This window comes from Patella vulgata, chromosome 5 (assembly GCF_932274485.2).
Source record: "Patella vulgata chromosome 5, xgPatVulg1.2, whole genome shotgun sequence".
Classification (NCBI taxonomy): Eukaryota; Metazoa; Mollusca; class Gastropoda; family Patellidae; genus Patella; species Patella vulgata.
In genome coordinates, this window is record NC_065883.2 from 65,490,899 (window position 1) to 65,516,614 (window position 25,716).

A 25,716-nucleotide genomic window follows, 5' to 3' on the forward strand; every position below is an offset into this window, starting at 1 on the left:
ATCATATCCAGTAAATATCTATTACAGATTACAACTAACCTTTATGTAATTTTTCTGTCGCTTCATGTTGAGTTCTGAGAGCATCTTGTAACAAGAGAACTAATCTCTGCTGTTCAAATAAATTCAGCTGAACTTTTGTATAATTCTCTAAATCTACCATACTATTTGTCTTCTCTTTCCATGACTGAATCTCATTCACATATTTATATTGAGACTTAGCTAAATTTGTACTGGCTTCAAATAGCTGAAACATTAATAACATTTATAAAATTAATTTCTAACTGTATTGTCTCTAAGGTATAGTCTGTTCTGTCTATCTCTTATCACCCAGTTATCCTGAATTCTTTATAAGCCTAGTATAATATTATTACGATTTGTTGGAACTTTGCCTACCAATATTTTTATCATTTGTTTCAATGGCATGTTGGCTCTAATATACAGGTGACAATTCCATGGAATACAATTACTGCATATTACTGATCCACGTTTCCACTAGGCTTCTCGAGTCTTGATCATTGTGTTCCATAGAATTGTGACCTGCGTAATATTTTATCATCAATCTTTATCTCTTTTACTATTTAACATTTTACAGGAATTGTCTTTACAAAAAAATTATTTCATTTTATGATTTTATCCTACATGGTATTTCAGACCAATGCTACAACATGATAATCTTGTTGAGATTTCAGCAAGAGGTAAATATTTCTATGGTTAGTAATTGAGAGAGATTTAAATAATTATTCATTTCAAGAGCACTTGAAAAATTTGGATTTGTAAATATTATTGCTATTATTGCACAGACAGACTGAAGAATAGTTTCCCAGTCTTAATCGAGAGTATAAAAAAATGAAACGAAACATAGATCTGTATTTTAATCAGGTTGAGTCATAATGATAATACAATATACAGTACATGATGTCCATCCACATGCACACATACAGTATACTAATAAATATTTCAAAATAACAATATCTTTAACTAAGATCAAAATGTCTAACTTGAAACTTATAGGTCCATTAATATATGTGACCCGCTCCCACAAAACCAGACGCTTGTCGCACAACTTCATTTTGTACTACGGCTACAAAAGCATAAACTGTATGCCTTCTTGTTACTAAGAATGAGCCCAACTGCAGATGATACGACAAATTTAAACAGAATTGTATTTTTGGAAAGCTTTGGATGTGGACTATTCAAATATGCTGCCAACTCTATTTTCATAAAAATGACCACGAGCCTGGTTTTGTGGGAGCCTCTCACATATAGTCACACAAATTATATAAACGATAAACCAATTAATTTCTATCCCTTTTTAAATTATGAATTTTAGTCAATTAATATCCATTAAATTCTATTTATCTCCCGTAAATATATCTTGTAGGTTGGTGATAAATTACACCCGACAGTTCGACAAGTTTATTCTGTCAATTTCACTTATCCATAATCTTGGCAATTTTTTTTTTATCAAATTTTTTAAATTTTGGACATAATGTATAGAATATGCATATTTATAATACATCTTTCCTGGCCAGGTCACTTTTTATTTTTCAAAACATTGGGCGATATAGACAAAAATAAAAGAAGCTCATCGGTGATTTGTAAAACCTGCATAATGTACGACTCTCAGTGCCAGTTACCATTATGCATCATCCACGATTTCTCAAGAATGGAATACTGCATACTAGCAAAAATGTTGGTAAAATCCGAGGTGACGTTTTCAATAATGGTGTATGAGATTATGAGGTTTTTTTTATTGACTTGAAGACTGAGACTAGAAACTGTAGGTGAGTGGAACGACTGACAGTTTCTGCTTAGAGACAGGTAAAATGATATACTAGTAATAGAATGGTGTATGAGATTATGAGTTTTTTTATTGACTGGAAGACTGAGACTAGAATCTGCAGGTGAGTGGAACTATTGACAGTTTCTGCTTAGTGACAAGGTAAAATGATGTACCAGTAATAGAATGGAACAGCTAGCTAATAAGAAGTCATGCACATTAAATTGTAGTGTAATAAGCTCTAATTGGTTTAATTCTCAGCCTTTATCATATTATCTAGCAGTACTTTCAGTTAATAAAGCCATACAGATTAACAGTTCATTAGTATCATCTTATGAGCCAATCTCTAGAGCAAAAATAGCCATGCCCCCCTTGCTTGACAACAACATGACTATACACCTTTCCCCATCAACCTAGATCTTATGACGTCATTGAAAATGTGAGTGTTTACAAAAGTCCATATATTCATTTGGCAACTTTTTTATTCTAAAGAAATGTTATATTTTTATCAGATAATTTGGTAATTTATGGAATTTTTGGATTGTCATAGAAAAGGGGCGTGTCTTTTATCATGTGGCGATACCCTAATCTGATTGGTTGCCATTGTGTTATACATCATACTCATTATCTGATTGGTTGCTGTTGTGTTATTGACACCAGGGATAAGTTTCATTCTACAGCCAGTTGTGAAGTTTCGAAGCCATGGCAATATTACAACATAAGAATAATTTCATGCTATTACAGCATCATTCCTTGACTCGCATTTAATTAATTATCTATATATATTACAATACATATATATATATATAAACACATAATATATACTATCAAAATTTAGTATTGATATGTTACAAAATCGACTTCATGCACACTGAGCACTGCACATTACAATAAAAGAAATAACTATTTACACGTAGATCTTCTGTCATGGAACGAAGCCAAGAATTCTGTTGAAAAGATTCAATTCATTTACCTTAAGTCACACATATTTTTAAAACAACATCACAGTTTTTTATAGAATGCATCTTTCATTTCAAAGAAGTATTTTTACAAGCAAACCTTGTATGGGTTTGAGATAAGCTAGCTAGCCATTAATAGAGTGGTTTGAAGGTGTTCAGCTTGGTGAAATGATATGAAATGAAATGGGGTTTAATAAAATTCTACTTTTTTGCACCAACAAGTTCAATGACCGTTAAACCTTTATTTTTTGTGCCATCCGAACAACTAACACTTTTCTTTGCATGTCCAACCGACAAGCAAACACCTAGCTGCAAAATCCCAAGGAACTTTTACAAGCATCAAAGGGATATAACCCAGGACCCTCGTTAGTCAAGCAGCGACTGTGGTGACTGTTCATATTTGATATAAATCTCTCTAATTGAATTGGTCGATTTCGTTCAGCTTGGTTTCATTCTTTCTAATTGAATTGTAGAATCTAGTTACAAAGATCCATGTTTTTTTCTATATATTTACCATTAGAGGAGTCTTTTGAAGTGGGAGGAAACCAGAGGACGAAGAGAAAACGCACGAGGTAGGACACGTGACCCTACTCCTTGTCACATAACAAGAAGGGAATCGAAACCACGCCACGCCACGCGACTCAATGACAGACCTTGTGATTTCATGCCACTTGTTCAACTACTAGACCATCCACCCCCCACCCGCCCCAAATTTACAAGATATAAAATAAATGTTTTGAATAATAAACAAACCTGATTATTGGTAGATTGTAAAATGTTTTCCAATTTTTCCTTCTCTTTCTGTAAAGTAACAATTTGTTCCTGAAATAATCATAATTTGTATTAAAGTTAGTAATAACGTAAAGGAACAAATGATGGAGAAAACAAAAGTAGCAATTAATCCAGGCAATTATTTAGAGGTGGGGTTTAACATCCACTCAACACAAACTACATGATTTCAGGACTAACATATGGTATCATTTTATTTCAATAATATGCTTGGTCTTTAGCAGTGGGAGGAAAGAGAGAGAGAGAAATGGGGTTTAACGTCCACTCAACAAAAACCAGGTCATTTAAGGACTAACACATGGTTCAATTTTTTTTGAATGATTCACTTGCGCTTAGGGAGTCTTTAGCAGTGGAAGAAGAATGGAGGATTCGGCGAGAAGACACAAGGTTGGACCGGCGCCACTACTCCTTGTCACCTACCAGACTGGGATAGAAACCATGTCATTTGACTCAATGACAGATCTTATGATCTAAACCTCATGCATTAGACCACTTGACCACTCCTCCTAAATAACATGGATTAGATCACTTGACCACTCCTCCTAAATAACATGCATTAGACCACTTGACCACTCCCCCTAAATAATATGCATTAGATCACTTGACCACTCCTCCTAAATAACATGCATTAGATCACTTGACCACTCCTCCTAAATAACATACATTGGACCACTTGACCACTCCCCTAAATAACATGCATTGGACCACTTGACCACTCCCCTTAAATAATTTAGGAAAAGTTTGGATCAAATCTGCGTAACATAAAAAAACCCTCATTATACTTGTAAATTATAAATCTAATTTCACCTTATCGTGTTTGTGTTTCATTTTATCAAGATCATGCATCTGTTTCTTTAAGTTTTCAGCCAATCTTTTATATTCTTCTTTTCTTTGTGTCATTTGTTTTAAATCCTCCTATAAAAAAAATACATAAAGAGTTTTATATCGGAATGGAATGTTGTTTAAAGTCTCGTCAACAACAATACTTCACTCATTTTTTGACTGACATGTTTTCATTTCTATCATTATATGTGAAATGCAGTGAAAGTTTTCTACATGGCTTTTTTTTTTGACTCATCTGAACTTTTAGGAGAGAGAGAGAGAGAGAGAGAGAAAGAGAGAGAGAGAGAGAGAGAGAGATTCTGGGATTAACACATGGTTCAATTTTTATTTCAATAATTCGTTTGCACGTAGGGGTCTTTAGCAGTGGGAGGAAACTGGAGGACCTGGAGAAAACCCACGAGGTTAACTCAATAACAGACCTTATGATACAGCGTGCATGTGCTAACCATACAGCTATTCCCCCCCCCCCCCTGAACTTTTAGGAACACTTTCTTTGTCAACCTCTCACATGCAAGATCCAGACTTGCTAAATACTAATGGTAATTCAAAGGTACAAAAAGACAGGTGTCTAAAAATTGGCAGTTTTCTTTGAAAACGATAAAATTATATATCAATAATTTAAATTTCTATTTTTAAAAAAAAACAAACAAACAACAGTAGAATCTGCATTAAGCAGCCACCCAAGGGAATTTTCACAACTGACCGCTTAACGGGAGTGGCCTCTTAATAAAATCTCGTTGCTTTTTGTGCCGACATAAATTAAATATTACGCTTGGATGCATTGGAAGCGGTAAATTTGGCCGTCCCTGAATCTTGCGCCGAACGAAAATTCTTTACTCAAATCTCGGACATAACTTAACGGGAGTGGCCTCTTAATAAAATCTAGTTGCTTTTTGTGCCGACATAAATTAAATATTACGCTTGGATGCATTGGAAGCGGTAAATTTGGCCGTCGCTGAATCTTGCGCCGAACGAAAATTCTTTACTCAAATCTCGGACATAACTTCTGTAAACTTGTCATTTTGTACCAACCTTCGATACTACTGTCTACCATTGTGATGCATTCGATAATATTTATCCATTTTTGTGAAGAAAATCGATGAATTCATTTTATTTTATCAAAAAAGCACATGAATAAAAAACATCGCTAATTTTATCACCTATTTACAGGGGGTGTAACTCTGTATGTAATGTTATAGGAGGCGCTAAGAGAGATACTAGATGATCGTGACAAAACTCGGTACTTTTATTTTATTCAATCAGTATCAAATAATGTGTCGTTACGCGTGAAAACAATGATCAGGTTAGTCGTTTAATAAAACAAAAGATTAATTAACAGATAATCCCGGGTTGATTGTTATTTTTACATTTCTTTTTACCTGATCAGTGGGGGTCCAGTTAATTAACTACTACTCACGGGATTAGCGGGGGTGTTACAAAGAACGACAAGATGGTATCATTCAACAATGGCCGTTGAATGGGCGATGTTTTGTTGAATTTATTAGTAAAATAGTGACCGCTGGCCGCATTAGAGGAGTGACCGTTGAATAAAGAGATGAAACAACAGAATTTCTACGGGGGGAATTTATCGTGACCGCTTAGAAGGAGATGTCGCTGAATAGGAGTGGCTGCTCATACAGATTCTACTGCAAATAATATTTAACATTCCTTTTAAGATTATATAATTTTTTTTTCTCTCTATTTTGTTGACATTTTACCTGTAGCATTTTAATCAAGACAGCATCGTGAGATTGTGTTTTCTCTTCTCTAATATTTTCTTTATCTTCTGATGACTGGAAATAGAAAATATGGATAAAATCTGAAATCATGTTTCCTGATATGTACGGTTGTGATTTCTACGTATTGTGGCTTTTCCGTAGATTTGTTGTGTGTGATTGTGTGCAGTGCAGTCCCCCTGCACTTACTATTAGAGGTCATATAGGCTATGCCTTTTCTTCAATACCTTTCAATTTTGTTGAAAGAATTACATGTCATACTTTTGAACATCATTTATAAATATTGATTTCAAACTTGATATTTCAAAATTTAAACTGCCATACCTCATTATCTTCTGAGTAGTTTTGTGTTGCCATGGCTACTTGTCCTAGTGCTGATTGTAAACGTTTTTCAACAACTTCTTTAGGAACAACTGTGTCTTGATTCTGAAAATAATTGATAGATTAAGATTATTTATACATAGAGAGAGAGAGAGAGAAATGGGGTTTAACGTTCCACTCGACACAAACTAGGTCATTTTGGGACTAACATATTGTTTAATTCTATTTCAATAATTCGCTTGCACATAGGGGTCTTTAGCAGTGGGAGGAAACCAGAGGACCTACAGAAAACCCACAAGGTTATTTATAATATATAAGATTATATATAAGGTTATTACAGATCAATTTGCCATGATTTTAGTCATTAAGTAAGGTCCCTTTAAGGTAATCAGAAGGGGTATCTCTGGATGGTCAGCATTAACCAAGTATTGTTGTGTACATGTTTATATTGTCTTGTTATATTTTATAATTTATCATTACTTGATAGTGATAAGCAGGAATTGTGACCTGTATATTCCACTTCAATTACTAAATGCCATTGAAACAATCGGTCATATCTCAAAATATTCTAATAAGAGAGGTTTTCTCAAATCAAACTTTTTTCTTTTTAACCAATTCAAAGACGTTGTGTCATTTTAAGTCACCAAGGAGTTCTCACCTGATTGTCAGCTTCAAGGATCATTTCTGCTTTTTTCTGTTGAAGAGTAGCTTCTTCCTTTAATACTGTAACCTGAGCAACAAGAGCCGAGTTTTCTGCAGAAACATCCTCAAAAACAGTCTGAATAATAAATTGGAATAAAGCTTTTATGAATAATTACAGAAATATAATAAACTAGAAGATCTCGCACTTTCTCTACTGTTAGAAGCACATTACTGAAATTAAATGAAAAATAACATGGAGTTTAATGTCCTATTTTTCTGCAATGCCAGATTAAGATCCACAGTTCCCCATATAAATGCAATTCAAAATGTAAACAATAATAAACTATCAATAATCCATCAAGCCCAGGATTAGAGTTTGTCTGGGATTTTATACACATCATTATTAATTGCAATAAAACAGGCAACAGTTTGAAAAGACAAAAACAATGAAAAATTAATAGAAAGTTCTTAATTGAGCAGTCTATCAAGCAACTCCTTAACGTGTTCCTGAAATTTTCCCTGGTTCCAGCAGAATAAATTCCTGATATTTTTGCAAGTAAATCAAAGCAAATTACCTCTAATTGAATGTTTTCGTCAGATTTCCGTTCGAGTTCTTTCTCTAACAGCGTAACTTTATCTTCAAAATCTCCTTCATTTTGTTTCAGTCTATTTATTTCAGACTGAAAAAAAAAGAATAAAATTAACAATAAAATCAAATCCAAAATAAATGTTATTAAAGTTGAATAATAGCATACCGAGAGATTTGGCACAATGGTTGCAGAGTCGGATTTGTGACCAAATGGTTGCATTTTTCTTCTTCTTCTTCCACTTCCACTGAGGGTGATATCACAGATAAGTTGTCTTATTTTATTATACTTATTGCATGCCAAGGGAACTTTCCTGTGGGAGGAAACCGGAGAAAACCCGCAAGGTTGGATAGGTGACTATACTCCTTGTCAAGTACAAACGGGAAATCGAAACCACGCCACTTGACTCGATGATAGACCTTATGATGCAACGCGCAAGTGTTAACCATTCATCTCCCACCCCCACCTTTCCCATCTATCCTTGAACCAGGGTAGTAATTGTTTCGGGCTTACAGCATAACCCTTCGTACTGTGGATAAAGCACAGCATAAAAATACATATTTTATACAAAATAACATGAGACTAAGACCTAGCCGGCTTAAAGCAAAATATTTTGAATAAGAATTAACTGAACTTTTTGAAAACCAGTATTGTTTGATCCATCTCTAATTTTACATAAAACTGAATCTAAAAACTGATATTGTAACAGTAAACTCAAATCAACATAAATAGAAAACATTAATATATAAACTTGTAAATTAACTGACCTGTAATCGTGTGTTTTGTTGTGTTAATTCTTGTATCTGATGTTGAAATAATTTGATTTTATCGTCTAGCTGTTTTTTATCAACTGTTAACTGTTCATTCACACCCTATATTATAAAGACAAATTCTGAATGAATCATATCAAGAACTTTAAACTCAGCACGGATATTGCCATATTGACAAAGTTAACAGTTAACATGATATAGGACATCTTTATTATTTTATCTAATTAATGTTTATTTACTTTCAGTCTATAATTGATAACACATTAAAGATTTGATTGTTATTGTAAGCAATATCTCTTAAATTTATTAGACATCTAAACAAGAGAGAGAGAAATGGTGCTGAATGTTCACTGAACACAAACTAGGTCAATGTCAAGACAATTTCATTTCAATAATTCACTTGAGCATGAGGTCTTCACCTGCAGAGGGAAACAGAAGATCGGAAGAAAACTCAAGAGGTTGGGAAGGAGATCCTTTTCCTTGTCACATACAAGCTATGGTTGAAACCAAGCCACATGATTCAATGACAGACCTTATAATCTAAAGCACACATGTATATGGGGGAATCTATTACCTGTAATTGAGTGTTAGAATCTACTACCTGTAATTGTGTGTTAGAATCTATTAGATGTAATTGTGTGTTAAAATCTATTAAATTTAATTGTGTGTTAGAATCTATTAGATGTAAGTGTGTGTTAGAATCTATTACCTGTAATTGTGTGCTATGTTCTCTAGATTCTTGTAATTCATGTTCTAGCTGTTTCTTATCATTTGATAACTCTTCACAAACACCCTAAAAAAAATATAATAAATAAAAACATTTTTTACATCGTACAAACAAGCGTAGCGATCCCTATATCTCAAATGAGCCCCAATCTTTACATGGTGTAAAAATAATATATTATGGCTAATTAGAGCTTATTGTAGCCGAAAATCTCCAACATTTTTTTCAAATAACCCCACTTAGATGGCAACCAACACAGTGTTTACCTAAATGTAACAAATTTATAGAAAGATCAAAAAAGGGTTACTGTTTGAGGGTGTTTTATCTAAAGAAGCTTTAACATTTTGAATTTCTGATTAATGAAGAAAAATTATTTTGACTGACACAAGCTTATTGCCACAATAAATAAGTATCTACTTTAGCTTGTGAAGATGATCAATTTATTAGCTGACCCCTGTATATGAATACATAAACTAACTTTCATCTCCAAATTCCTCACCCTTCTGTTTCAAAACAGCAAAAATTGAGGTACTCAGAAATAGTCCAATAATAGGATTGATTGATAAATTCTTTAAGATATCAGGGAGAAAGAAAAATGGGGTTTAATGTCCACTTGACACAAACTAGGTCATTTCAATAATTCGCTTGTGCATAGGGGTCTTTAGCAGTGGGAGGAAACTGGAGGACCCGGAGAAAACCCTACTCCTTGTCACGTACAACTGGGGAATTAAATTCACACCAGTTGACTCAATGACAGACCTTCGATAAGACAAACCTGTGGACAAACTACACAGACATTGCAAGTAATAAACAAATACTAAGTAAGCAGTAGGAAAACACCTCCAATTACTTTTAAACGATAAATGTTATTTTTTATTTGTTTTATATTACATAAGTTTTCCACCATAAGAAAACAGAAAATGAATAGGGTTTAACATCCTACTGTTCTGTTAAGACTGGGCTAATGAAGATGGGCATACGCAATACAAGGTGCTATAAAGGGAAATTTTCTAACTGCCAAGGGTTCTTTTATGTGTACGCCAATGTGTAAATGGGACTTCGGTTTTTCATCTCATTTGAACAACTATACGTTATCCCTTTCCATGCCCTCTGTCCTGCAACAATGACAAAGGGGAACCACAACGGGGATAATCCCCGATGAACTTATTCGTCCAGCGCAAGGATCGAACACATGATGTCTTACTCACTGAGCCACCATGGCTCCAGTAAGAAAAGAGACTTGAGAATCCTATTGAAACTTTGTTCATACCTTTAACTGAACATCTTCATCAGACAATCTTTCTATTTCTTTTTCCAGCAGTGTTATTTTATCTTCAAAATCTTCTTCATTCTGTCTGAATCTATTAATTTCCATCTAAAAAAGAGTAAATAAAAATATAGTATTACAGATCAACTTCTAGACAATGATGAGAGATTTTTAACATTAACCATTTTCTGAATAAATACAGAAATTATATAGTTTCATTTTCTTTCAGAACTCCATGTTCGGACACGTTGGTATTGACGTTGTATTACGCCCCACAGAGGTTATAGAGTACTTTAGTATCCGTCTCGCCTATGACAAAGATTCTAAAAATAATTTTCTATGTACAAACCTTTAAGCGTGTATTCTGTTCCATTGAATCTGTAATTTGGTCTTCTAGTTGTTTCTTGTCATCAGATAAATGTTCATTCATACTCTATAACAAATAGAATTTGAATTTAGGACTAAAAATTTACTTAATACAACTGCTTCATTCGAAGATACATGAATATGTATAATATAAATACAGTCGAACATGACAATGAATCTTTTTAAACATTTACCTACAGCTATTTGCATATAATTTATCGTGAATAAAAGGCGTATTTACTAAAGTGATTTAATAATACTGATATAAATTTACATAATTTGATTAAGTTTGTGCCTTGAACATTAAATAAATCTTTCATTTTATAGGTTGGGGGAGACCTGTCATAAAGTTAAATATAAAGCCCTTTCCTTAAAGATACATTATGGGAGATTAGATAAATAGCTGGTAGTTCTCACTATAATAGTTAAAAACTAGATAATGTAAAGGGAATTTGCTGAAAATTTCAATCAAATTGATCCACCCTGAACCGAATATTTAGCGATTGAATTTTTGGGCATAGCCTTGATCATTATTACTAAAGTCGACCCAATAAAAAACATAGTCTCGATTATCCATTTCATGATTTAATCGGATGAGCAAATCGGATCTAATCCAGGCTAGTGATGACATCAAGATTTGATTATGATCTGGATAAGTAAATTAATGTCTAATAAGTTAGACAACAAGAAAGACCTGCAATAGGCAAATTTACCTCTTGCATAATGTATGTTTAAGAAAAAAGGAAATTTGAATATATAGCGATATTTGTCATCAACTTCATTATCATTATGGTACTGGCTTATAATAACAACCAGTAGATTCCCGATTTGATTCAGGTGTTTTTTTCAGGGTTTCTTTGACAGCGATCAATGAGGACCAGACAAACCTTATGATCTAAAGTGCATGCATTAAACCATTAGACCACCCACCCCCTTATGTGGTAAAGAATATGAATATACCTCTAAGTGAACAATATCATTAATCTGTTCCTGTAATTGTTCAACTTTCTCCTTTAAACAGACAATCTGCATATCCAAAACAGATTTTTCTTCTTTAAAACTTTCAATTAAAGCCTAGAGATAGAAATCCAAAAACCCATGCAAAATGTGCAAAGAAGAATAAAAGAAAAATTTCAAAATTTATTAAATTGTTATATATTTTGGTTGCATTCAAGAAACTAATTTTATGTGCATTAGAGAATTTTTGAATTGTGAAAAAGTAAAACTCAAATTTTGGAATATATAAGAAGTAGGTTATAATATTTTCTTTTTTGGACTGAATAAAGAGAAATTTGGGTTTAACGTCCACTCCAACACTAAATAGGTCATTTTGGGACTAACATATGGGTTCAATTTCATTCAGTAATTTGCTTTGAATCTTTAGCACTGGGAGGAAATGAAATGGGGTTTAAAATCCTACTGTTCTGCTTCGTACTGGGCTAATGAAGACGGAGCAGTGGGAGGAAACCCGGAGAAAGGCCATGAGGTTGGACAGGCAACGCTACTTCTCGTCACAAATACAAGCAATAAATCGAAACCACGCCACTTGACTCAATCACAGATCTTACGATTTTAACTTTTTGTCTGAAAAGTTCTAACAGCAGTCTTTAAAACTTTGTTTGTAATTACCTGTTCTTTCAATTCTGATTGGCTAAGAGCCTCAAGATGTTCAGATTTTACGACAGATAATGTTGTATCATTCTCGACATTCATTTCATCGATACGTCTTTCCAAATCATATTTCGTGGTTTTCAATTCTTCTACCTTTTTCTCTAGTTTACATTTATTAGAAAGTAGTTCCTCAACTTTTGTTTCTAAATCAATCTTAGCAGATGTGACCTGTTCAAGTTTTTGTTGCAAACTAGATTTCGTTGAAGATAATTCTGATTCATAATTATTAACTACAATATTTAACTCCTGTCTTTCAGTCACAAGCTGAAAATTTACAATTAAAAGATGAAAAAGAATTAGAAAAATCTAAAGTGAATCAAAATTAGAAAAAGGAAGGAAAAGGAGAACAAAAACTACCCTTAACCAATAATCAAAGATAGATAAGGGTTTGTCAGGTCCCTTAAAACGTCTACCAGCAGTAAAATAATCTATGTTGACTCTAAAATTATTGTCAACAAATACTGCTGGGCAAGTTCTAAAAAATGCCCTTTTTATTGGCTTAGAAATACAACAACTAGATGAAAAGATACACAAGACAATTCTCATTCCGAAGAAGCAAAAAAGTGAAATTCATAAAATATGCCCGATACGACATTTTGACACCCCACCGACAATGTGCTTTAAGTGAAAATTTACTTATGCCAAATAGTCAGCATATCTACTTGCTTCAATCCAAATTACATTTACCTTTTTCTTATCTTCCTGGAGTATGGCTACAGATGAGTCTAATTCTTCCATCTTAGCCAATTGTTCTTCCTTTTTGGCAACCTCTTGTTGTAAAAATAGAATTTCTTCCTCACTGATACGATTCCTGGTTTCAAGAGCATCCTGTTCTTCTTCGTATGTTTTCTTTAATTTCTCCATATGTTGAGTAAATTCTCCCTGAAATTATAGGTTTTAAATAGATGTAATCAAAACTTTAATTTCTCCATATGTTGAGTAAATTCTCCCTGAAATTATATGTTTTATATTTAATTTATGTAATCAAAACTTTAATTTCTCCATGTGTTCAGTAAATTCTCCCTGAAATTATAGGTTTTAAATTCCAAACTTAAATTTCTCCATAAGTTGAGTATATTTTCCTTGAAATCATACAGTATGCAGCATATGACTTTTGTTTAAGCATAAAAAGATGGCACAAAAGTTAATATATTGTTAATTTCTCTACACACGAGTCAGAAGTCGCAAGTATTTTACAATATGAACGTAAAATGTTATGATAGGCTAAAATGATATAACATGAAAGGTATAAGTTTAGATTTGACCAATAAACCAAACTAATTTTATTTTATATTTTTATCCTACATCAACGATTTTGTTCATATATCATAAACCATTTTGCTATTACAGGTCACATACATGTTGACTGTAATTTCCCTGAAATATGCTTTATTTTGATGTAACTAAAAACTCTGCCGCATGTCACTAGGCACAAAAAAGATGGCCTAAAAGTACACATATTGTTCAACTTGAGAAGTTTTCCTTTTTGTTATGAAGTGTGAGAAATTTGATCAAATTCAGGTATTTTATGATATGCCCAGCCAGTTATTGAATCATGGACTGTAAATATAATTTCTCACATGAGAGATAAAAGTTAACATCCACTCACTAGCATGACGGGTTATTACAGAAATAAAATATATAATTTTCCATTTCGTTATTTCACTAGTCTGCAGTGGTTTATATACAATCTGATTAAAACACAGATCCTATTTCGTTCCGTTTTTTATAGTTCAAAATTTCATTTTACTTGTCTTTACTACACTAGGATCTGGAAGAGTTGTTATATAACCCGCATTCTGGATGAAGTGAAGGATAAGCCAATGAAACGGTCTGTTACAGCAAATATTTGGCGTGAGATCTGCAGAACTGTGGGAAAACTACTAGAAACGTCAACGCTGACTGATCAATCAATGTCTGATGTCATGAGTTCAAAAGCCGCTTGTATGACACCTGATGCGACCTTCCACTACAACCGGTCAGATTTTTATGTAGTGTAGGCCATCGAAAGTATAAAAAAATGAAACAAAATATAGATCTGTATTCTAATCAGATTGGTTTATATATGACTTGAATAATTTGCATACATTTTAAACTATACATTGTCTTCACAAATAACCGTTTTGCTTTATTTCATATCCTAAGGGAACTACACTGGTTTTCTGAACACAACCTTCCCTGCATACCGCAATGGAGTAACTTTTTCTGGGTGATAAGAATCCAAACCCCTGTCACATCTAAGTAATTTCAATGTAACAGTCCTAATTTATAAACTTTTATCACCCCGAACCCCCCCTCCTCTTTCTTCAAATGAAAACCGCTTCAAGATGCCTTTTAATATCGCTAGTTTACTATGACAGTCATTCAGCAATACTGAGGTAGCAATAATTTTTACGACAATATCTGTGACCAGCTGCATGATTTTACAATCTTGGGTGATATAGTAAGAGGAAGTCAGGCGCCATTACAGAGTTTTCAAGCAAATCAATTATTTGACTGTGGTTTTAAAGTCAACAACAATCCCTTTAGTTTTAATAACTTTGCTTATGTTATAGAATATCGGTTGCTGAAAAATGTAGTCTTCAATTGAAAGCAAATGGAACTGCAGTTTCGTAAATTCAGCTGATATCAGACTGAAATTACTTAAACATAGATCTGACTTCGGATCCAATTCCAGGATGAATGGTAGGCTCATGGGTCACCTTTTCAAATAGATTGTTTTTGCAGCATTCAATTTTCAGACAATAAATATGTTTTTTTCATGCTTTGGGGAAAAAAAACTACTACATGTATTTATTACAAATATTTTATTAGACAGATATAAATAGGTTTTATGTATGTACAAATAATACAATATCAGTTTTCATTTCTATTCAGCACTTTATAAATAAATACTATGTACAGCCAAGCTTCTAAAATACTATGTACAGTACAGTCAAGCTTCTTAAATACAATACACAGTCAAGCTTCTTAGATACAATGTACCAATTTACATATATAAACATAGACTTGAGAACAATTTTAATAGCAAGATTCCTCATTTATGTCTCTGGTGAGAATATTCCAATTTAAGGATGCCAAAGTGAATTAGTTTGATATTTGATATAAAGAGACATTCAGGAATACTTGTTGCATTGTGTATTATTAGATACTGGTGGAATCTATACAATTGTTTGTCTATTTAAATCTGATGGAATAACTTAGAGGATGGAAAAATGATGAACTGGAATACTCATGTCTTTATAATTTCCACTAAGTGATGAAATACTTGAATGGTCAAAGTTTGGTCAACACTTTTTTTTTTAAAGGGAGCTGCAATACTCACACAGTAGGATTACAGTTTACATGATTTTATATGGTATTGGAATTCTTAAATGGTGGAATTTTGGTCTATTCTTTTTATGAAGGGAGCTGCAATACTTACAAGGCGGCATTACATGGTTTTATTATGGTGCTGGAATGCTCGAACGTCTAAATGGTTTTTATAAGTTAGTGGAATTGAGGTCTTGTCATATTGTTAGGGTGCTGAATATATCCATTTGCAATTTAAGTCAACAAAAATATTTAGAAGGAAATGGAATCTTGGTATTTCACAGTACACAAATTTTAAAAGAACTGGAATACTTGTTTTAATATGGTGCTGGCATACTTGGATGAAGGAGGCAACACAGATTTCAATGAATCAAAATTCACAAACTTCTGCTGACACAACTTGAATCAGGGCACTGACTTGGCTATTGGTTATTCTGCTCCTAACAGGTTGGTTATCCATCTATTTAAAATATCATCTTCAGGAGTATCTGGTCCTTCCATTAGGAAATCAGTCGTGTATGATCTTCAAATAACACCAGCGTAACGAGCACGATCATCCAAAATGACGTCGATAAACACGCTTTTCACTTTTTAAAACATGACAAAATATGCATACCTCAATTTCTTCACGGACAGATTTGGAAAGACTTTCTTCCAATGTTTCTTTTTCAAGAGTGTGTGTGTCCAGTAGTTGTTGTCGTTCCTCATCCATTCTTGTTTTTAAGTGGTCCATATCCTGTTTCAATGCTTCAATCTGTTTCTCGAACTTTTCAATAATTTCACATTTCTTTGCTTCAAACTCAGCATCTTTAAAAATACAAGACAATTGTTATTTTTATATGATTTAGTAATATCAGAACAATTGGTCTTTAATAAGATTGGTTTTGACCCATGAATAAGATTGGTTTTGTTGGTTTTGATCTGTGAATAAGATTGGTTTTGACCTGTGAATAAGATTGGTTTTGACCCATGAATAAGATTGGTTTGGACACATGAATAAGATTGGTTTTAACCCATGAATAAGATTGGTTTTGACCCATGAATAAGATTGGTTTTGACCTGAGAATAAGATTGGTTTTGACCTGAGAATAAGATTGGTTTTGAAATGTAAGATCGGTTTTGACCCGTAAGATTGGTTTTAACCCATGAAATGAAATGAATTGGGGTTTAACGTCCTACTGTTCTGCTCCTAACCTGGGCACTACGGCCTACTCTTATATCGAATTCCAACTGCCAAAGGATCTTTTACGTGCATGCCAATGTGTACACGGGGCCTCGGTTTTTCGTCCCATTCGAATGACTAGACAGCTGTCCTTGTCAGGCCCTCTATCCTGCATCACTGACAAGGGGAAACCATGCTGGAAAGGTTTTAACCCATGAATAAGATTGGTTTTGACCTGTGAATTAGATTGGTTTTAACCCATGAATAAGATTGGTTTTAACCCATGAATAAGATTGGTTTTGACCAGTTAATAAGATTAGTTTTGACTCGTGAATAGGGTTACGCTTTGATTTAATAGTTTCTTGGGAAATTTGCTGGAATTGATTTGTATTATGATTTTTGGTTCTATTTCGGTCAAGAATTACATCAACATCTCAATGATAGAACTACACAGGAATAGAAAGACAATTATTATACTATTACAACTGTAATCAGTAGGCTGGAAGAGCAAGACAATGAATGTACTTACATAATTGAGATCTTTCGTCATCCAGTAATGACATTTGTCTATTATCATTCTGTTGCATGTGTTCTAACATGGCTGATCTATCAACTATTAGTTCCTCCTCTTTTTGTTGTGATAATAAACCATAAAAATCGTCTTTTAATTTACCTTTTAAACATTCAACACCCTGAAATAATATCAGTTTAAATGTATATGTTGTTTCATTTGAAAGTTAGAAATCGATAAAAAAAAAGAATTTCTTTAAAATGAAATGTCCTACTGCAACGACTGGGCAAATGAAGAAGAGCATCCGCCATATCGTGTGCTATGGCCTACTCTAATATTGAATTCCAACAGCCAGCAGGGCTCGAATTAGCGGACGATGTGGGCGAAATAGTTGCCCAACCCATTGATGACTTCGCCCTAAAAGGCAATAGGGTGAAGTTGAAGTCGCCCTCACTTCGCCGTACATTTGTGCATGGGCGAAGTAGGTAATAGGCATCGATATCAAAGGTAAACAAAGCATTTTCTAAACAACACAACACGTGTTCGCATTGTGAGCTTCGAAAGGAAAACTGAAAATTAAACAAGTTGTGAAAAGCAAAACATGTATTAATATTTTGTTTTTTGACTTTCTCTGTGTTGGCTGTGACAATGTTTAATAGTTTCAATGATAAACATTGTATTTGATGTCAACAGGAAATACAATTCTTTAAAAAAAGCGAAGGAATCGAATCATAAATCTCCGTTACAACCTCTGGCTTCGTCCAGAAATAACATCCAATCAAAAGCTGCGATGGCCAATATGGCGGCGGATACGATAATTTTCATGTATTTCTGTCTAAGAATAGACAAAGTACTGAATTGGTCCTCTTTCTTTGAAATAATTTAATAATAAAAAGAATAATAAACATAAAACTTGTTATTGAAAGGTGACGAAAGGTGTACATTGTTGTGTCAACATGGTACAGTCAATAAAGAACAACATGTGTGACGAGTGAAAATAGCATTGATGGATGGAGATATTAAAACAATTGTTATCAGAATGATTACAACATGTATTTAGAATGTGTTGATAGATATAATGCCGAGTTGATAATTAAATGTACGTCAATATTATTAGTTCCACTAATCTAAACACATAAACGTAAAACAAAGAAGGTAAGTGGGTGGTGTGTCAAAACAATAATTTCATACATTGTCGTACTACGTAACAATATGACTATCCTATTAAGAAAGGTGCTAAAACAATCACACAACAGACCCAGGACTAGTAATTAAATGTATTTAGGCATGAAAGGGTTCATAAATATTGATGTATTTGATAGAGGGGTATCACAAATCTTATTTGTATTGCTAAAGTCAAGTCTGTCTTAGTACTAGTATATGTAATTTATTATCACAGTAATTTTGATACCAGTAAGAGTATGATGACATACTGAAATAAATATATGTGTGCAGCTAAACGATGTTTGTTATTCATTTAGCATATTGACTGTGTAACCACTTGGTAAGATTGGTTGCAACAATGCATGAAATATGACCTCTCCTTCAAGTCTCCCTATGTCTCCCTCACTTCTCCCTATTCTGTCTGTAGGAAGAAGTCACTTCTCCCTAAAATTTGTCTCTAGTTTGAGCCCTGACAGCCAGGGGATATTTTACATGCATGCCAATGTGTATCTGGGACCTTGTCTTTTTGTCCCATCCAAATGACTATACAAATGTCTTTTAGAAGGTCATGACACTTTTAAAATAGTATCTCACTCAAGACATAACTAAACCACTACTTAGCTAGGATATTACAAACTAAACCATTACTTATGGAGGCAGGATATTACAAACTAAACCATTACTTATGGAAGCAGGATATTACAAACTAAACCATTACTTATGGAGGCAGGATATTACAAATTCACATCTAAAAGTACTAACCCCACAAAGCATATTTTCGTATTCCATAATTTCTCGTTTATGACTCATTTCAACTTGTTTCAATTCGAGTCTGTGTCGTTCTTTCAGATCTTGACGTTCTTGATCAAACTGGAGAGATAACTCTTCCTCTTGTAGTTTCATTTTTAAATCAACTTCAGTTATTTTTCGTTTTAAACTTTGTATTGTAATTTGTTGATCTCGGTTGGTGTCCTCTAGTTTGGTTCGTTCTGTATTAAATTCGTTTTTCAGTTCGATCATCTTATGTGTTACATCACGATCAAATTCCTCTTTTAACCTACATTACAAAAACAGCATTAAATAATTATGAATCCTAATGGAACTTCTATGTATAATTATCTTCAAATGCTAACTTCGCATTATTGCTCTAGGAAGGAGAGAGAGGGAGAGAGAGGGAGAGAGAGAGAAAGTGAGAGAGAGAGGAGTTTAAGGTCCACTCCACGCAATCTAGGTCATTTCGGGACTAACATATGGTTTAATTTTATTTCAATAATTGGCTTGCTTCTAGGGGTGGGAGGAAACCGGAGGACCCAGAGAAAACACACAAGGTTAGACAGACGACCCTACTCCCTGTCACGTACAACCTTGAATCGAAACCATGCCATTTGACTCAATGACTGACCTTATGATACAGCGTGCATGCACTAACCATTATGATATATATGATATATATACTATTCTTCGGGAATGTAAAACACAGCAAACATTTATATGTAGAGAGAGAAATGGAGTTCAACATCCAATTGACACAAACTAGGTCATTTCGGGACTAACATATGGTTCAATTTTATTTCAATAATTTGTTGGCACGTAGGAGTTTTTAGCTGTACACGCATTATTTCACTGCTTCTGAAACTTTAACGTCTGGACAAGATATGTAAATATACTATACCTTTCTGTTAATTTCCTTCTTTCTTCACTAGCATTGTGTTCCAGATGATTTTTCTCAGATTCGTATTTTAGCACTAAATCTTGTTTTTCCATGGCAAATGACGTCTGCAATTCTTTCTGCATCTCAGCTGATAAAGCGTCTTTGCTACGATTAAAGGCCTCATGCTCTTTGGCCTGCAATAAAACATAAATATGTGTAAACGAAGAAAATAGATATCACCTAATCCTTAAAATATTGTACTTTGGATAATTTATAAAAGTTAAAAAGATTAAGACAATCTTCCATTTGTGAAAATTCTTCTACCTTGGCAAATATATAAAACTAAATGAAATGGGGTTTAATGTCCTACTGTTCTGCTTCGACTGGTCTAATGAAGACAGATATATGCCATAGAGTGTACTATGAGGAAAATTTTGCCCAGATAGCAACACTATGGCCTACTCTTATGTGAAATTCCAACTGCCAAAGGATCTTATATGTACATGCCAATGTATACACAGGACCTCGGTTTTGTCAGGCCCTCTGTCCTGCACCACTGTCAAGGGGAAACCACACCAGAAAATCACAATAAAATTCAAATTTATAAAACATTAGAATCCATAATAGTAAATGCATGTAACACATGTTAGCATTTGTTAAAAATTCACTAAGACGGTGTTAAAGTTTATACCTTTGCTTCTTCAACGTTTCGTAACAATTGTTCTTTTTCATGTAAATGTTGTTCCTCTAATTGCGCTATTTCTAATCTGTACGCATGTTCTATTTCTTTCTTTTCCCGTTCTAAATATTCTCTATTTTCACGAAGTTCTTTCTGTAGATTGGCTACTTTCTTCTGACTTCCTCCAGCTGCAAAATATACAATAACTAAATCAAAACCTTTATTCAAATTACATCCAAATGGGATACACGAAGCCTAATTTTCGAGACACCATGCACCACTGAAAAAGAGGAACTTTCTCATCCACAACCATGACTCCCTTTCCAGTTATACCCTTAAACGAGTACGTAAAAAATAATTTTGAATTTAATTAATCTTTAAATAAAGGAAAATGGTTGCCAATAAAAACAGACCTACTGTTTATTTAAGTTTAAGTATTATAATCCTTATAAGAAATATAAAGATTATAATATCATTATTTACTTGATAACAATATCTGTAAGTGTATCGAAACGTAGCATGTTAATAAATTCAGAAGTAGTATATCCAAATAAGTGTTTTTAATAATTTTAAGTATTATTATAGATTAAAGCAAATGGCCATTAGTCATGGTTAAATCTAATCACAATGCTTCCAGTTTATATTGTATGAAATTTATTTATAAATATTTTACCAAATTCATCTGGTGATGGTAGATCAGTAAACGTAGCAATTGGTTTATTGATTGAATCAAACTCATCTTCTTCTATCTCATTTTCTATAAGTAAAACAACCCAACATTAATAAACATCACGATCTATTATTATGCAGCACAAACAAACAAAGAGTTAGATGTTGATGAAGAGTCTTGTTTTCATTAGCCCAGTCAGTGCAGAAAAGTAGGACGCTAAACCCAATTTAACATTCATTTCGTTACTGAAAAACATCAAACTCAACATTCAGCCTAGTTTGTCATTTAACTATCAAGAGCTAACAATCTCGACATTTAGCCTTCATTTCGTTACTGAAAAAGCGATCAAACTCAACATTCAGCCTAATTTGTCATTTAACTTTGAAGAGTTAACAATCTCGACATTTAGCCTTCATTTGTTAAATTATTATATTTGGTCTAGGATCTGGACCACAAGCACATCTTATCTGTTTCTTCTTCTTCTGTCAATTCCAGTACGATTGACATGAAACTTCGCATACTTGTTCCTTGGACAATTGTGCATAGAGTGGCTGATGCCTGTCATGTCAGCCGGCTCGGTTTCTGGTCTACCATATGTGCATACAAGTTTTGGTCCAAGATACTTGTTCCTTGGACAATTGTGCATAGAGTGGCTGATGCCTGTCATGTCAGCCGGCTCGGTTTCTGGTTTACCATATGTGCATACAAGTTTTGGTCCAAGATACAAAAGAACATATTGATGATTAATGTAGACTTACCAACTGACGATAAAGATGGCAGACTTGAGACGGATTTATTTTTACGATAACTTGTTTTACCATAATCTGATAATAATGAACCTTCTCGTATAGGTATACGAGTCGATTTACCACCAGTACTATGACGCTGACTTCTCTTGGATACTGCCATTTTGTGTCTCATAGTCTCTACTTCTGCGGTTAATTCATCATTTTTATCTTTTAAATTCTAGAAATTGAAAAATATTATTTCCAGAACAATTGGAATATTTCTGTATTGGCTGTATATGAGAGAGAGAGAGAGAGAGAGAGAGAGAGAGAGAGAGAGAGAGAGAGAGAGGGAGAGAGAGAGAGTTTAACTCCACTGACACAAACTAGGTCATTATGCGACTAACATATGGTTCAATTTTATTTCAATAATTTCTTTGAGCATAGGGGTCTTTGCCAGTGGGAGGAAACAGGAGTACCCAGTGAAAAATCCATGAGGTTGGACAGATAACCCTACGGGGGAATTGAAACCACGTCATTTATATAAGAATTTGTGCCAACAACAAGAGTTTATCTGAAAGTCAGAACTTCACAGCAGAGCAGACGATACCATTTATTAAATGGATGGAGAAGTAATGCAAGAAAATGAGTAAAGTTTTATACATACATCAATTTCAAACAGGGATCATTGAAATATATTTAAATTGGCAATTTAAAGGTGTTTTACAAATTTTTAATATTCCCTTTATAATGTTTTAAACAGGTATTTCTACATGATATAAAACATTTCATATTTTTAGAAAGCTATTTAATTTACCTTGTTTTCATTTTCAACTTTAATTAATTTATCTTTGGTAAATTTTTGGTCTTGCAAATTCTGTTTGTTTTCCAAGCGTTCATATTCTGATAACTATAAAATAAATATATAAATGTCATAACATCAATAAGAAACATAATCTTCTATTTTCTCTTTGTGCTGAAGTCAGTCTATCTGATTAAAACACAGATCCTATTTCGTTTCATTTTTTTTGGATCAAAATTTTGTTTTACTTGTTTTTACTACACTGGGATCTGGAAGAGTTGTTATCATTGATGTGTTCTGGATAGTGTTAGGGATTAGCCAATGAAACGGTCTGTTACAGGGAGCTTTATGCATGTTTTGCACAGAACTGTGGGTAATCAATGAGATACATCAATGCTGATTGGTTATTCAAATGTCTAACATCATAGGGTCAAAAGTCGCTCGTATGACCTCTGACGCGACCTATCGCTACAAGTTGTCAGATCTTCAAGTAGTGTAGGCCATCAAAAGTATAAAAAAACGAAACGAAATATAGATTTGTAATCTAATCAGGTTGGAAGTCAGTACTCTTCTTATAAAAACAATTCAGAAGCATGAAGTTGAAAAAACTCAGTAGATAAGAAACTAAATCAGATGTAGAAAAAAGGCATTATAAAAATCCTTTAATTTAAAATATACACATTTTATTTTCTTACTTTTTGTCTAAGTTCTCCAGTTACTTCTAGTTCTTTCTGTAATCTGTGGATCATTTTTTCAGCTTCTAACAATCTTCTCACTGATTCGGCTCTATCTTCTTCTAATCTTTGGATTTCCTAGATAAAATATAGACACAATTTACTTGCATGTGTATATTTGGACACAATGTATATTAGGATTCTATTATACTATGTGCATTGTGAGAGAGAGAGAGAAATGGGGTTTAACGTCCACTCGACACAAACTAGGCCATTTCGGGACTAACATATGGTTTAATTTTATTTCTATAATTCGCTTGCGCGTAGGGGTCTTTAGCAGTGGGAGGAAACCGGAGGACCCGGAGAAAACCCACGAGGTTGGACAGGCGACCCTATGTGCATTGTACTAATAGAAGACAAAAAGCAGATTAAATTCCATCAATTATTTTTTATGTCTTCAACAACCAGTACAAATTGTTGTTGGAAGACATTAAAAATAAGAGATGGAATTTAATCTGCTTTTTGTCTTCTATGAAATATCTACTATTATTTTCAATAAAATGTCTTTTTTTTTAAAATTTGAAAAAGCACAAAAAAACCTATCCCAAAACTGATCATTTTAAGTGGCATTAAATATTCGATACTCGATAGTATCACATAATAAGATCAGCAATCAATGTGACCACACGTTCCAAACATAGACATTAGCACATGTTCATGACTCTAAATCCTACTCAAATATTTACGTACAATCTGAGCTTGTTCAATTTGTTCTCGTAAAGCTGTTTCCTCCAGTCTGACAGCTTCCCGATGTTCTTTCAGTTGTTTATGTAAATGGGTAGAGACAGATGAATGGCTTTCACGTTCTTCATCTAATGACGACTGTAAACTTTTAATTTGATCTGTATACTTCTTCTCTATAGTTCTGTAAAAGATGACATTATAATTTCATTATTCATAGTACAAAAAAATCTTTAGCAGTGAACTTAGCAAATAAACAGGAAGTAATATTAGGTGTTCTATGCAGTATATACCCTGCCTCATGTAGGTGCATCATACCAATTACTAATTTTAGTTAAATGAAACAATGGTTTGTACTAAAATAACCCGAAGAAATGAAATGAAATAAAATGTGGTTTAACGTCCTACTGTTCTGCTCCAAACTGGGCTAATGAAGACGGATACCCCGAACATCAGTAATTTCTGTGGCAATATAGAAAACATGTCCTTTTGAAACAAATCTGTCTTCATTAGCCCAGTAGGAGTAGAACAGTAGGACGTTAAACCCCCATTTCATTTCATTTTGAAACAAATAAAAAGACTCATATAGTCTTTAGCATTTTTAAGCAAAAACGAACTTACAGCTTACATAATCTACAAAATAAATTTAACACTGGTATAAGCATATTGTCAGTCAACTAACCTACTATAGACTAATGTTGAAATTCTCAGACATAATAATATATACAACATTGTATATATACAGCAATATACATGTGATAGTTATTGTCTTTGAGCTTAATGCCACTTCCACCTAGGGTGATAACTCAGACTGATAGTATCACACTAATGTATTTAAACCTACTGAATACTAATGAAAGAGCTACTAATATATATATATATATATAAATATATAAAATGGGTTTATTCATTGGTTTATCTATCTATAAAGGATATAAGTAAAGTTTCCAGGGAAATAACCCTCACCCTGATACGATAACTATTTACCCCTTACATAACTCCACAATTAGAAGTTAACAATAGCAAGTATCCTAGATGCGAGTTTATAACTACTATAAAATAACTTGTATACAACCCACAGTAATGTTGATCATAACATAACAATTAAAATAGCCATAAAACTTTCCAGTTTCTGTACTTATGGCCTTTAAATGATTAGGCTAAATTGTT

At 33.4% G+C, this 25,716-nt stretch overlaps 1 protein-coding gene across 1 annotated transcript in view; it reads right to left on the bottom strand.

Annotated features, from left to right (window-relative positions):
* Positions 1-25,716, bottom strand: part of LOC126820414 (ninein) — a 39,531-nt gene that overhangs the window by 4,487 nt on the left and 9,328 nt on the right. Inside the window, exons 9-33 of the mRNA XM_050548335.2 lie at positions 24,556-24,730; positions 23,827-23,943; positions 23,147-23,239; positions 22,363-22,570; positions 21,608-21,691; positions 20,947-21,122; positions 20,277-20,449; positions 19,367-19,661; positions 17,459-17,621; positions 16,384-16,574; positions 13,143-13,337; positions 12,414-12,719; positions 11,745-11,858; positions 10,768-10,851; positions 10,422-10,526; positions 9,137-9,220; positions 8,425-8,529; positions 7,646-7,750; positions 7,087-7,206; positions 6,432-6,533; positions 6,090-6,164; positions 4,336-4,443; positions 3,493-3,561; positions 2,692-2,727; positions 40-244 (exon numbers count right to left, since the gene is read on the bottom strand). Coding sequence (XP_050404292.1) covers positions 40-244; positions 2,692-2,727; positions 3,493-3,561; positions 4,336-4,443; positions 6,090-6,164; positions 6,432-6,533; positions 7,087-7,206; positions 7,646-7,750; positions 8,425-8,529; positions 9,137-9,220; positions 10,422-10,526; positions 10,768-10,851; positions 11,745-11,858; positions 12,414-12,719; positions 13,143-13,337; positions 16,384-16,574; positions 17,459-17,621; positions 19,367-19,661; positions 20,277-20,449; positions 20,947-21,122; positions 21,608-21,691; positions 22,363-22,570; positions 23,147-23,239; positions 23,827-23,943; positions 24,556-24,730 — 3,488 coding nt within the window. The remainder of the gene's footprint in view (positions 1-39; positions 245-2,691; positions 2,728-3,492; positions 3,562-4,335; positions 4,444-6,089; positions 6,165-6,431; positions 6,534-7,086; positions 7,207-7,645; positions 7,751-8,424; positions 8,530-9,136; positions 9,221-10,421; positions 10,527-10,767; positions 10,852-11,744; positions 11,859-12,413; positions 12,720-13,142; positions 13,338-16,383; positions 16,575-17,458; positions 17,622-19,366; positions 19,662-20,276; positions 20,450-20,946; positions 21,123-21,607; positions 21,692-22,362; positions 22,571-23,146; positions 23,240-23,826; positions 23,944-24,555; positions 24,731-25,716) is intronic.